Source organism: Hylobates moloch, unplaced genomic scaffold (genome assembly GCF_009828535.3).
Source record: "Hylobates moloch isolate HMO894 unplaced genomic scaffold, HMol_V3 SCAFFOLD_5, whole genome shotgun sequence".
Classification (NCBI taxonomy): Eukaryota; Metazoa; Chordata; class Mammalia; order Primates; family Hylobatidae; genus Hylobates; species Hylobates moloch.
In genome coordinates, this window is record NW_026652280.1 from 82,245,774 (window position 1) to 82,259,755 (window position 13,982).

The following is a 13,982-nucleotide window of genomic DNA, read 5'->3' on the forward strand; positions in this document are numbered from 1 at the left end:
TTTATATTTTATTGTACTATCTATGTCTTGAAAAGTTGTTTTAGGCTGGGCGTGGTGGCTCCTGCCTGTAATCCCAGCACGTGGGGAGGCAGAGGCAGGCAGATCTTGAGGTCAGGAGATCGAGACCATCCTGGCTAACATGGTGAAACCCTGTCTCTACTAAAAATACAAAAAATTAGCCGGGCATGGTGGTGGGTTTCTGTAGTCCCAGCTACTCGGGAGGCTGAGGCAGGAGAATGGCGTGAACCCAGGAGGCGGAGCTTGCAGTGAGCCGAGATTGTGCCACTGCACTCCAGCCTGGTGACAGAGCGAGATTCCATCTCAAAATAAATAAATAAATAAAAATAAAATAAAATAAAATAAAAAAAGAAAAGTTGTTTTAGTTAGTTTATATGCCACAATTACAGTGTCATAATATCCTGTGATTTTCTGTGTACTTACTACTAGCAGGGAGTTTTATACATTCAGATAATTTCTTATGGCTCATTACTGTTCTTTACTTTCAGATTGAATAATTTCCTTTAGCATTTCTTGTAGGACAGGGGTGGTGTTGATGAAACCTCTCAGCCTTTGTTTGTCTGGGAAAGTCTTTATTTCTCTTTCATATTTGAAGGATATTTTTGCCAAATATACTATTATAGGTTAAAAGTTTTTTTTTTCTTCTTCAGCACTTTAAGTATGTCATGCCACTCTGTCCTGGCCTGTAAGGTTTGCATGGAAAAGTCTGCTGCCAGACATATTGGGTCTCCATTGGATGTTATTTATTTCTTTTCTCTTGTGTGTTTAGGATTCTTTATTTATCCTTGACCTAGGGAGTTTGATTGTTAATACCTTGAGGTAGTCTTCTTTGGGTTAAATCTCCCTGATATCCTGTGATTTTCTTGTACTTGAATATTGATATCTTTCTCTGTATTTGTGAAGTTCTCTCTTAATAGCTCTTTGAATAAACTGTCTACCTTTGTCTCTCTCTCTCTCCCTCTTCTTGAAGGCCAATAACTCTTAGATTTATCCTTTTGAGATGATTGTCTAGATGTTGTGGGAGTGCTTCATTCTTTTTAATTCTTTTTACTTTTGTCTCCTCTGACTGTGTGTTTTTAAATAGCCTATTTTCAAGCTCACTAATTCTTTCTTCTGCTTCATCAATTCTGCTCTTAAGAGATTCTGATGCATTCTTCCATATGTCAATTGCATTTCTTCAACTCCAGAATTTCTGATTCTTGATTCTTTTTAATTATTTCAATGTGTTTGGTAAATTAATCTAATAGGATTCTGAATTCCTTTGCTGTGTTATCTTGGATTTCTTCATGTTTCCTCAATACCATTATTTTGAATTTTCTATCTGAAAGGTCACATATCTGTCTCTCCAATATTGGTCCCTGGTACCTTATTTAGTTTGTTTAGTGAAGTCATGATTCCCTAGATGGTCTTGATGTTTGTGGATGCTTTTTGGTGACTGGGCATTGAAACGTTAGATATTTATTGTGGTTTTCACAGTCTGGGCTTTGCTCATACTCGTCCTCCTTGGGTAGGCTTTTCAGGTATTCAAAGGGGCTTGAGTGTTGTGATCTAAGTTTTTGATCATTGCAACCTCATCTGCATTAGGGGGCCTCCAAACGTGGTAATGCTGTAGTTCTTGCAGACTGCCTTGGTGGTCTTGGATAAGATCTGGAAAAATTATTTGGGCCAGCAGGCAGAGACTCTTGTTTTTTTTTCTTTATTTTCTTCCAAACAAATGGAGTCTTTCTCTCTGTTCTGAGCTGCTTGTAGCTAGCGATGGGATGACCAAAACTCCCTGAGGCCACTACCACTAGGACTGTCCTGGGTCAGACCTGAAGACAGTATAGCACTGGGTCTTGGTCAAGGCCCAAGGTAAGCATTTCCTTGTTACCACGTATATTTGCTAAAGGTCCTAGGGTTCTACAATCAGGAGGTGGTGAAACCAGCCAACCTTGTGCCCTTCCTTTCAGGGTGGCAAGTTCCCCTGGGCCCCAGGCAAATCCAGAGATGCTGTACAGGAGCCAGGGCTTGGAGTTGGAAACCTTATAAATCTACCCATAATTCTATTCTACTGCAGCTAAGCAGCCACTAAAACCACAAGACAAAATCCTTTCCACTCTTCTCTCCCCTTTCCACCAGAAGAGGAATTTCTCTGTGTCTAATACCACCACAGGCCCATGTGGAATACTTCCAGGGTGAATATTAACTTATGGCCCAAGGGCTCTTTGGTCAGCTTGTGGTGAATGCTGCCAGGCCTAGGACTCACCTTTTAGGGCAGTGGGCTCCCATCTGGCCCAGAATAGGTCTAGAAATGCTGCCCAAGAGCTAAGACAACCCAAAGGCCTACTTCGTGGTCTTCCCCACTGCGGCTGAGCTGGTACCTAAGGTGCAAGACAATGTCCCCTTTATTCTTCCCTCTCCTTTTCTCAAGCAGAAGGAGTCTCTCCTTGTAGCCACCACAGATGTGAATATGCTGGGCCACACTTGAAGTCAGCATATCTCGGAGTCTCACCCAAGGTCAATGACATGTATTACCTGGTTACCACTGCTGATTATTCAGGAGCCAAGGGATTATTAAGTTAGCAAGTGCTATTTCCTGCCAGGACTGGGCCCTTCTCTTTAAGGCAGCAGATTCTCTTCTGACTCAGAGTGTGTCTAGAAATGTCATCCAGGAGTGAGGTCCTGGAATGAAGGGATCATGACTCTGCCCAGTGCCCTTTCCTACTGTCGCTGAGCTGGTATCCAAGTTATGAAACAAAGTCATCTTTACTCTTCCCTCTCCTCTCCTCAAATGGAATGAAAGAGTCTCTTTTAGAGTTGCAAGGTGCATTGTCTGTGGTTGGGGAGGGAGTGATGTAAGCACTCCATTAGCCACCCAAGCTGTTTTCTCATTAGATCCTGTGCTCCCCATGTCCACTGGCTCTTAGCCCAGCCCAGCACTAGAACTTGCCTAGGAGTTGCAGTCCTTGTGGCCTAGACAGTCTTTCAAGTTTGTTTAGGACCAGAGCCCTTTAGCCTGTGATGGCAAGGCTTACCAAAACTCATATTCTGAACACTGGGATGGGTGATTCACTTCTGTGGCTATGGCTGGTCTAAATGCTTCCTTCATGAGTGCTGGCTGAGTTCTGCCCTGTGTTGGCAGCACTGAGTCCCAATGCAAAGTCCCATAATTGCTGTGCTCTTCCTCCCCCAAGTGCACAGATTCTCTGTGCCACATGGCCAGTGCTGGGGGATGGAGATGGGGTGTCATCAGCAATTCAAGACTGTCTTTCCTATCCCCTTCAATGAAGTTAAAATCAGGTACTATGATCGTTCACTTGATTTTTGGTTCTTATGAGGGTGCATTTTTGTGTAGATAGTTTTCAAATTTGGTATTCCTGTGGGGAGGACAATCAGTGGAAGCTTCTATTCTGTCATCTTGCTCTGCCTCCCTTGGGATTTATCCAAACCCTATTTTGAAACACCCCCAGGTAAGATGGAGATGAAATTTCTGTGTACTGTGCACAGCACACACATTTTAAAAAATAGCACTCACCACACTCACTATAATTTTCCTTTTGTGTCTACAGATCCCTGGGGACCACGGGAGCAACAGGATAGTGTAATTTCCAAAAATATTTCTAGATGAAAAATGTTTCATAAATTGATGAAAATACCCTTAAAGAGAGCTATGCTCCATAGATACTCACCTGTCTGACAAATGGCCATATAGGTTGCCTCCCATCATCATTCCAGCCATGAATAGAAATTTAGCTACTGAATTCAGTGATTGAGAGTCACATACCAGATCCCACTGGAAGAAAAGGAAACCCTCATATCAATGCTTATAGCCCCTCAGTGCAACCTGATCAAAATGTCTTAAAATAGCCTGCAAGTTTCATTCTATCTTCCTCCCTAGCTCCTCTTTTCTGCATTACCTGATATTCACTATTCAGGTCTCAGCTTGAATACAACTTTCTCTTGAAAGCTATTCCTAAACTTTTAGGTATTATTAGTGCCCAGTTTTATTCCATACTAAATGGTTCTCAACCTTGGCCACACAGTGAAATCATTTGAGAACTTTTAAATATTTTTGGATGCCTAAATTTCACCCCTAGACTTTCTCATATGACTGTTGTGAGATACAGTCTGGACATGGAGGTTTTCAGTAATTTCCCAGAGGTTTATAATTTTCAACCACAGGCTGAGCATTCCTGACTTAGCAGAACATTTTTTAACACATTATTCATAAATGCTTGCTTAGCTTTTGGTTTTACCAAGAATAAAAGCACTATGATAGCAGGGTCACATCTACTTTTGAATTCATTAGACTCATTAAATGTGCAGGTATCTGGCATTCAATAGAGAAGCAATTAATGTTTGCTGAAGGAATGAAGAATAAGCACCTACATGTGACTAAAGGCTGGAAGCACAATCATTTCTTGTGTTATTCTAAACACCCAGGTCATGTACGCAAGAGAGGAAAGTGAAGCTTCTTACCTTAGTCACAATGGTGGAACGAAAGGAGCTTTCGTCATATACCCAGCCATCCACACAGGGCTCTGTATCTGGCTCACTCGTGTTGGGGAAGGTCCCATTCAGATGAAGGAGCTCCCATTGGGGGTGGACAAAGCGACGACACTTCTCTGGCCTCAGATTTGAGTCGAATGGGATGGAGATTCTCAGGAGGGCATCCTGGCTGAGGGTCCCAGGGTCATTGTCAGGGATAGTGTCATTGTCCAGTATATGAACCCAGCAGCGATGATCAGGTATGAATGCAGCGAAGTTCTCCAGCCGAGTTTGATGGTATACTATGATGTTGAACATTATAAGGAAAACCATCTGAAGGATCTGGAATCTCCCCAGGCCTCCAACTTGATCCAGGAGGTCCTGAAAGGCCATTGAGGCTGGACAAGTGATCCCCAAGAGGAGACAAAATGACTGTATCCAGATAAGTTCAAAGAGAAAATATTTCCTTTCCTTAAATCACACTAAGTGTGTGTGTTGATCCTGACCCCACTCTCTTCTTAATGGGCCCTCTCTCCCCTCTGCAGCAAGGTCATGGAAGCAATTTCCTCAAGTCATTTTGGGGTTAGGTAGTTATCTGTTTTCTTTAGGGTCACATAAGAAATAATTGGCTCGGATACTTCCAACCATTTTCAATGAAATGTGTTTAAACATTAGACATCTACTTATTGATGTCTTTAGTAGTTCCCCAATAGCAGCATTGAACTTTGGTCTGCACATTTTTTTTTTGTAAACAAACTAAAATAAACCTGCTACTTGGTATGCAGTCTTTCCAGAAAGTGTAATCTGTGGGACTCAAAGGCAAAGTGCTTTTTCTTTTCTCTGTGAAAAGAACAGAAAGCAAATGTCTTCCTTGTTAAGTACCAATTTTTGATTAAGAGTTAATAAACACAATCTGAGTTGAATTAAATGAGTAATATGGTGCAATCCTTCCATTTTGTTGACTGATGTTCTGCTTCATGCCAAATCATACCACAAACTCACACTGGAAATAAATTACTTCAAATGTGGGGAGAGTGGGTAGTGATAAGAACCAGAGGAGTAAGCCAGTGCTAAGTTCATATGGAGGTTTACTTTTACTGGCTATTGATTCTTTCAGATGTTATTTGTGAGGACATTTTCTGTGTCAGTATCTTGAATGATGTGTACAACAAGGTTCAAAAATCTTATAGTTCAGTGAGTAAGATAGAGTACATAAACAATTGTAATCTCATATTGTAAATATTATGTGAGATGCACAATGTGCTATGGAAGAATTGTAGACAAAATATAGGAGAAAATTGCACCTTGATTAGGACTAAAAGTTCTATTAAAATGTATACCTCATTGAGATATAATTCATTTACCATACAGTTCACCCTTTTAAAAAAATTTTATTCATTTATTTATTTTTATTATACTTTAAGTTCTAGGGTACATGTGCACAACGTGCAGGTTTGTTACATATGTATACATGTGCCATGTTGGTGTGCTGCACCCATTAACACATTATTTACATTAGGTATATCTCCTAATGCTTTCCCTTCCTCCTCCCCCAACCCCAAGACAGGCCCCAGTGTGTGATGTTCCCCTGCCTGTGTCCAAGTGTTATTGTTCAATTCCCACCTATGAGTGAGAACACGTGGTGTTTGGTTTTTTATCCTTGAGATAGTTGGTTGAGAATGATGGTTTCCAGCTTCATCCATGTCTCTACAAAGGACATGAACTCATCCTTTTTTATGGCTGCATAGTATTCCATGGTGTATATGTGCCACATTTTCTTAATCCAGTCTATCATTGATGGACATCTGGGTTGGTTCCAAGCCTTTGCTATTGTGAATAGTGCCGCAATAAACATATGTGTGCATGTGTCTTTATAGCAGCATGATTTATAATCCTTTGGGTATATACTCAGTAATGGGATGGCTGGGTCAAATTGTATTTCTAGTTCTAGATCCTTGAGGAATCGCCACACTGTCTTCCACAATGGTTGAACTAGTTTACAGTCCTACCAACAGTATAAAAGTGTTCCTATTTCTCCACATCCTCTCCAGCACCTGTTGTTTCCTGACTTTTTAATGATTGCCATTCTAACTGGTGTGAGATAGCATCTCATTGTAGTTTTGATTTGCATTTCTCTGATGGCCAGTGATGATGAGCATTTTTTCATGTGTCTGTTGGCTGCATAAATGTCTTCTTTTGGGAAGTGTCTGTTCATAGCCTTAGCCCACTTTTTGGTGGGGTTGTTTTTTTCTTGTAAATTTGTTTGAGTTCTTTGTAGATTCTGGATATTAGCTGTTTGTCAGGTGAGCAGATTGCAAAAGTTTTCTCCCATTCTGTAGGTTGCCTGTTCACTCTGATGGTAGTTTCTTTTGCTGTGCAGAAGCCCTTTAGCTTAATTAGATCCCATTTGTCAATTTTGGCTTTTGTTGTTTTAGACATGAAGTCCTTGCCCATGCCTATGTCCTGAATGGTATTGCCTAGGTTTTCTTCTAGGGTTTTTATGGTTTTAGGTCTAACATTTAAGTCTTTAATCCATCTTGAATTAATTTTTGTATAAGGTGGAAGGAAGGGATCCAGTTTCAGCTTTCTACATATGGCTAGCCAGTTTTCCCAGCACCATTTATTAAATAGGGAATCCTTTCCCCATTTCTTGTTTTTGTCAGATTTGTCAAAGATCAGATGGTTGTAGATGTGTGGTATTATTTCTGAGGGCTCTGTTCTGTTCCATTGGTCTATATCTCTGTTTTGGTACCAGTACCATGCTGTTTGGGTTACTGTAGCCTTGTAGTATAGTCTGAAGTCAGGTAGCATGATTCCTCCAGCAAAAATCCTCAATAAAATACTGGCAAACTGAATCCAGCAGCACATCAAAAAGCTTATCCACCATGATCAAGTGGGCTTCATCCCTGGGATGCAAGGCTGGTTCAACATACACAAATCAATAAACGTAATCCAGCATATAAACAGAACCAAAGACAAAAACCACATGATTATCTCAATAGATGCAGTTCACCCTTTTAAAGTATACAATTGTGTTTCAGTCATTCAAAGAGTTGTGTAACCATCACCACTATCTCATTACAAAACATTTTCATCACCACGTTGGAAACCACATCCATAGCAGTAATTCTGTATTTCTTATTTGCCCGCTGCCCTTGGCAACCACAAATTCACTTTCTGTTTCTATGGATTTGCCTATTGTGGACATTTGATTTATAAATTGAATCACAAAATACTTGACTCTTTATATCTGGCATGTTTCACTTAATGTAATGTTTCAACTTACATCTACATTGTAGCATATATCAGTCCTTCAATCCTTTTCCTGGCTGAATAATTCTCTATTGTATGGATATAATATATTTTGGCTTGTCTATTCACAGTTGGTAGCATTTGGGTTGGTTCCCACTTTTTGGCTATTATGTCAGTGTTTCTATGAACATTTAAGAATTACATAATTCAGAATAAAAACATACTCCTAAGTCTTATTGTAAGAGTTTACATTTAGGCCTATGAATCACTTTTAGTTCCTTTATCTATTTTCATGGTATGATGTAGGTATACAAATTCATTTTCACTTGATATCCATTTGTTTCAGCAATATTTTTTAAAAAAGGCTTTTTTCCTTTTTCTTAGCCTCTTGTGGAAAATCAATTAATTATAAATGTTATGGTTTAGTTCTTAGACTTTAATTCTATTCATATATATATATATATGTATATATACACACATATAATCTGTCCTTAGACCAGAATATACACAGTCTTGATTGCCTTAGCTTTGTAAGAAGTGTTGAAATTGATAAGACTTTGTATATCCCATTTGGTCTTTATTTTCATGGTTTTCTATTTAATAATTGTTGAATATCCATATTAATACAAAAAACAATTTGTCAAGTTTTGCAGAAATGCCTGTTGGTATTTTAAGAGGAGTAGTTTTATCTGTAGGTAAACTGATGTGTGTTGTCATCTTAACAATATTAGGCCTTTAAAACAAGCTCATGAGATATTTCTTTAATTTTTTAGATTTTTTATTTCTTTCAACAATGTTTTGTAGTTTTCAGTGCACAGGTCATGCACTCCTTTATGAAATATTTTCTTTTTTCCTTCTTTCCTTCCTCCCTCCCTCCCTCCTCCCCCTTTCTCCCTCCTTCCCCCTTCCTTTCTTTCTTCCTTCCCTAGTTGTATCTGTACGCAAGCAATGATGGCTGTGGCAGTTTTGCACAACAAAAAAGGGAGACATGTTTGTGGAAGGGCTGAGGCAGGGCTCACTTGTCTGACATAATGTAAAAGAGTCTTGGAATATGTCCTGGGTCCAAGGCCTAAAACCCCTCGTGGCCTATGGAACACCAAGCTCTGTGCCAAAGGGTAGAAGGCTGCCCTGCCACACTATAATCTAAGCCCAGGGCATAAAACTCCTTGTGGCTTGGAGAGAACCCAGGGCTCAGGGCATAAAACCCTTGTAGCCTCTGGAATGTGTCCAGACTCGCTGGCCCCTTGCTCCTTGCTCTCCCAAGATCATAAACTGATTGTATCTTGAATTAGAAGAACGTGTTCTCCCTTATCTCAAGTAGCAGAGCATATGCTAAACCGTCACAGCTACGCTTGATGCACCGCTACCTGTCTATCCCCACGTCCGCACGTCCTCACCACCTGCTTCTTTGTTTGACTACCAATAAATAGTGTGGGCTCCCAGAGCTCGGGGACTTCACAGCCTCCATACTGTTGTTGGCCCTCTGGACCCACCCTGTGCACTCTTGTCTTGTCTCATTCCTTTGACTCTGCCGGGCTTTTTAGCCCCCACGACCTGGTGTTGGGTCTGATCACCCAACACACAGGTCTTACATTCCTTTATGAAATGTTCTTTTCCCCTTCTTTTTTCCCTTCGTCCCTCCCTTCCTTTTTTCCTTCCCTCCCTTCCTCCCTCCTCCCTTCCCTCCCTCCTTCATGCCCTGCTTCCTTTCTTTCTTTTATTTCTTTTTCTTTCTTTCTTCTTTCTTTCTTTCTTCTTTCTTTTTCTCTTTCTTTTTTTCTTCTTTCTTCTTTCTTTCCTTTCTTTCTTTCCTTCCTTCCTTCTTCTTTCTTCTTTCTTTTTCCTTCTTCCCTTTCTCCTCTTTCTCCTCTTTCTTTCTTTTTCTTTTCTTTCTCCCTCTTCTCCCCTCCTCTCTCCTTTCCTTTCTTTTCTTTTCTTATTTCTTTCCTTTTGAGACAGAGCCTCACTCTGTTGTCCAGGCTATAGTGCAGTGGAGCAATCTCGGCTAAATGCAACCTCAGTTTCCCGGGTTCAAGTGATTCTCCTGCCTCAGCCACTCAAGTAGCTGGGATTACAGGCATGTGCTGCCATGCTGGCCATGCTGGTCTTGAACTCCTGGCCTTAAGTGATCTACCTGCCTTGGCCTCCCAGTGTTGGGATTACAGGTGTGAACCACTGTGCCCTGCCTTATTAAATATTTTCTAAGTGATTTATTCTTTCTCATGATCTTGGATATGTAACTATTTCTTCCATTTTATTTTGGATTGTTTATCATTAGTGTATAAAAACAATTTTTCTTATTTTTATGGTATTGAGCAATGTTGATTAACTCATTTATAGTTCTAAGAGGCTTTAGTAAATCTTTAGGACTTTCTACATGCACATGCCATCTGTGAATAGATATAGTTTTATTTCTTCCTTTTCAATCGCATAACTATTATTTCTTTTTCTTGCCTAATTTCCCTGGGTAGAATCTGCAGTTCAATTTTAAGTGGAAGTTGCAACAGTAGACATCCTTGTATCATTCCTGAACTTTGGGGGAAGCATTCATTCTTTCAGCATTTACCATCATGATCTTTGTGTCAGTTTTATGTGTGCTACTTAGTTTTCTTCATTCTTTTTTTTCTGTTCATGTTTTAAAATCTGCATTGTTTTATTTTCACACTCACTGACTCTTTTATTCTGCCAATGCAAATTTACTGCTGAGAACCTTAATGAAGTTATACTTTAGTTATTTTGCTTTTCAACTTCCAAATGTTCATACAGTTTAAAAAATAATATCTACATCTTTATTGATATTTTCTCTTTGATGAGTCACTGTTATTTTGCCTTTCTTTTAGTTCTTAAGCATGTTATTTGAACATATTTAAAAGAGGCTCTTTGAAGTCTTTGCTAAATGGATCTGGGAGAACTCTGTAACCATGAGAATGGTCTAATTTTAGATAATTGGATATTAATTAGATGCCTAATTTAGATATAACTATCTAAAATAATTAGATATCTAATTTTAGATAACTAGATAATTAGATATTTTCATCAATTCCTGAGAATCACCATTCTCATTAATAGTTAATTTTGATTGTCTCCACCTGAAAGCTGGTAACCACTAATGCAATTTCTGCCTTTATTGATTTATCTCCAATTAAGGGAAATAAATCTTAGCACTTTTCCTTTAATTTTTTCTCGCAGGGAATTTGATATGGTTTGAATGTTTACATCCTCTAAGATGGATGGAATTTAATTGCCATTGTAACCGTATTCAGAGGTAGGACTTCCAAGAGGTGATTAGGCCACCAGGGCTCCACTCTAATGGGTGGGACTAGTGGCCATTATAAAAGGGTGAGTTCAGTCCCCCATTGCTCTTTTTTACTCCTTTTATCCTCTCTTTTTTCCTTCCATTCTTCTGCTATGTGATGAGATAGCAAGAAGGCCCTTGCTTGAAGCCAGTACCTTGATGTGGGACTTCCCAGCCTCCAGAGCTATGAGCCAACAAATTTCTGTTTATTATAAATTACCCAGTCTCAAGTATTCTGTTATAGCAGCACAAAACAGACTAAGACAGGATTTGTCCTTAATTTTAGAAAATTCTCAGCCTTAATTACGTCAAGTATTTATTTTGCTCTTTTCTTTCTTTCTTCTTTGATATTTCCATTACATGTATGTTTTTAAATCTACCACAGTTCTTGGATATTTTGTTTTATATTTCATTATATTATTCTCTGCATTTTGTTTCAGAGTTTTCTTTTGAAATATTTTCAAGCTCACTAGTTCTTTCCTGTTACACCAGTCTATTGTTAAGCCACTCAATGTTATTTATCACTTCGATTATAGTGGTTTTGATTTCTAGCACTTTTTAAAAATTCATTTTAAAGTTCTCATCTCTCTGGTTATATTACTCAATTGTTCTCACCTACTGTTCACTTTTTCCATTAGAGCAATTAGCATATTAATCATAGTTATTTTAAATTTCTGGTTGGTGATTCCAAAATTATTGCACTATTTGGGACTCTGATGCTTACACTGAATCTTTAGATTGTGTTTTTTCTTGCTTTTTACCATGATTTGTAGGAACTTAGATATGATATATTTGGTATTATTCCCTGGTATGTGATCTTCAGAAGATTTTTGTCTTTTTTTTTCTTTAGATGAGGCAGAGAGTCTAGAGGGAGTTGGATTTGGCAAAATTTCTTCCCCTAGTTTAGGTAAGACTTTGGTACTATAGTGCCTCTTGTGGTCTGATCAAGATAAGGTTATGTATTACACGTAATAATGAAAGGCATTGATAATAAAAGACATGAGTTGGGCAATTTCTGCCAGAAAGACAAGTCTCCATCTCTTCCTCTCTAAGGTGCACCTGACACATGGCATCAAGCATCCTGAAAGGAAAAGACATGTAAGTACTAGAGAGAAAGGTGGGCTGGGTGGCTGACATGCATGAAGCCCGGATTTTTACTTTTTAAATGAGTTTTTTCCTTGATTTTCACCTCCTTTTCCAGTAATATACACCAATAGCCTTGCCTCCTGAAGTAAATTGAACTGCTTTCAGCAGCAAATTTAATCACATCCCTGCCCTATTTAAGCCTGCTTAGTTCTACAATATTTTAACATATAAGACCCAATTGAGATATTACTACCTCCAAGTGGCTTTCAGTGGCTGCATCCCTGGAATCCAGGCTAGGTTTTCCTCCTTGGTATTCTTATTGTCCCTTGGAGGAGGAGCTGAACTGAGATCCAAACCAATCTGGAGAAGGAAGGAGGTATTGGCAGCATCTAGGATACTCACCAAGTCAGACACCCCGTAATGGTGTGTCTTGGAATTCCTAACCAAGAACTCCAAGAGTATCCCCTTCAAACTATTGTCCCATTCTCCATCTGAGAAATCTCCTGAAATCTTCATGATTGAGAAGTCTCTCAAACCAAGATTCTTCCTACTAATTAGAGAGAGCCAACTGAGACTCCCAAAGGAGCCAAACTGAGATAGACACCCGCAATGGGGCTACACAAAAACCAAGACCCCACAAAGGAACCAAACCAATCAGGAGAAGGAAGGAGGCATTGGCAGCACCTGGGATACTCACCAATCCAGACACCCCTTAATGGGGCTATAGCTATGGGCACTCCATGACCATGCTACAGACAGATACCCTATGATAGAGCTACAGTTACAGACAGCCTACCATGGAGCTATAGGCAGACACCCTGTGATAGGGCTACAGTTATGGGATATTTTCTCAGGACTATTTCTCTATTTTAATTAAATTCATGCACATTTAATTAAATGTGTCAGCAGTGCCTGCCAGTAGAGAGAATACCAGAGTCAGCCCCAGTCTGAGAGAACTAGTTGGCTATTTGGGCTGGCCTCTGGATCCATTGCTGGAAGGGGGCTACACAAGGGCAATCCCAGATGAGCTTGAAAACTTGTAACTGCCCAGTGGGTTCACTTTGCCCGCTGCCTAGAGAGAGCTGATTTATCAAGACAGTGGAACTGCAATAGAGAAAGAGTAATTCACACACAGCTGGCTGTGCAAGAGACCAGAATTTTATTATTACTCAAATCAGTCTCCAAAATTACAAGTATTGATGCTATTCAGAAAAATATTTCTTAATGTACTATAGTTGGAAAACTCTGAAATTTGGTTGATATAACAGAAAACTGCAGAGTATTCAGTAGAGAAATTTGTTTTGATCTTGCACAGTTACCTCATCACTCATAGTCACGTAAGTGTGCCATCATTGACTTTCTAAGGATTGGATTTCAGTGATCACAGTTGACCTCAGTGATAATCATGTAAGTGTGCTGTCATTGACTTTCTAAGGATTGAGTCTCAATGACACTCTTTTCTTATGGTTTGAATGGGGAATGCACTTTGGAACTAAAGTTTCTTCTACTGGGGCTGAAATACACAGAATAAAGAGATAAAGATTGAAAAAGGCTGAGCAAGTCACAATGGCATGGGAAGAAGAAATTGGGCAGAGCAGAGATGAGAAGAGAGCAGGAGAGGATTTCTTTTTTTAAATTTTATTTTATTATTATGCTTTAAGTTTTAGGGTACATGTGCACAACATGCAGGTTTGTTACATATGTATACATGTGCCATGTTGGTGTGCTGCACCAATTAACTCGTCATCTAGCATTAGGTATATCTCCTAATGCTGTCCCTCCCCCCTCCCCCCACCCCACAACAGTCCCCGGAGTGTGATGTTCCCCTTCCTGTGTCCATGTGTTCTCATTGTTCAATTCCCAC

General features: G+C 39.5%; 2 protein-coding genes across 2 annotated transcripts in view; both read right to left on the reverse strand.

The window, feature by feature from the left end:
* The window catches only part of LOC116468241 (solute carrier family 22 member 25), a 76,401-nt gene extending 71,523 nt beyond the window's left edge, over positions 1-4,878 (reverse strand). The window contains exons 1-2 of the mRNA XM_032151846.1: positions 4,477-4,878; positions 3,687-3,790 (exon numbers count right to left, since the gene is read on the reverse strand). Coding sequence (XP_032007737.1) covers positions 3,687-3,790; positions 4,477-4,878 — 506 coding nt within the window. The remainder of the gene's footprint in view (positions 1-3,686; positions 3,791-4,476) is intronic.
* Positions 4,879-12,367: 7,489 nt separating this feature from the next.
* Positions 12,368-13,982, reverse strand: part of LOC116467884 (TAF6-like RNA polymerase II p300/CBP-associated factor-associated factor 65 kDa subunit 6L) — a 27,752-nt gene continuing 26,137 nt past the window's right edge. Inside the window, exon 8 of the mRNA XM_058439705.1 lies at positions 12,368-12,478. Coding sequence (XP_058295688.1) covers positions 12,368-12,478 — 111 coding nt within the window. The remainder of the gene's footprint in view (positions 12,479-13,982) is intronic.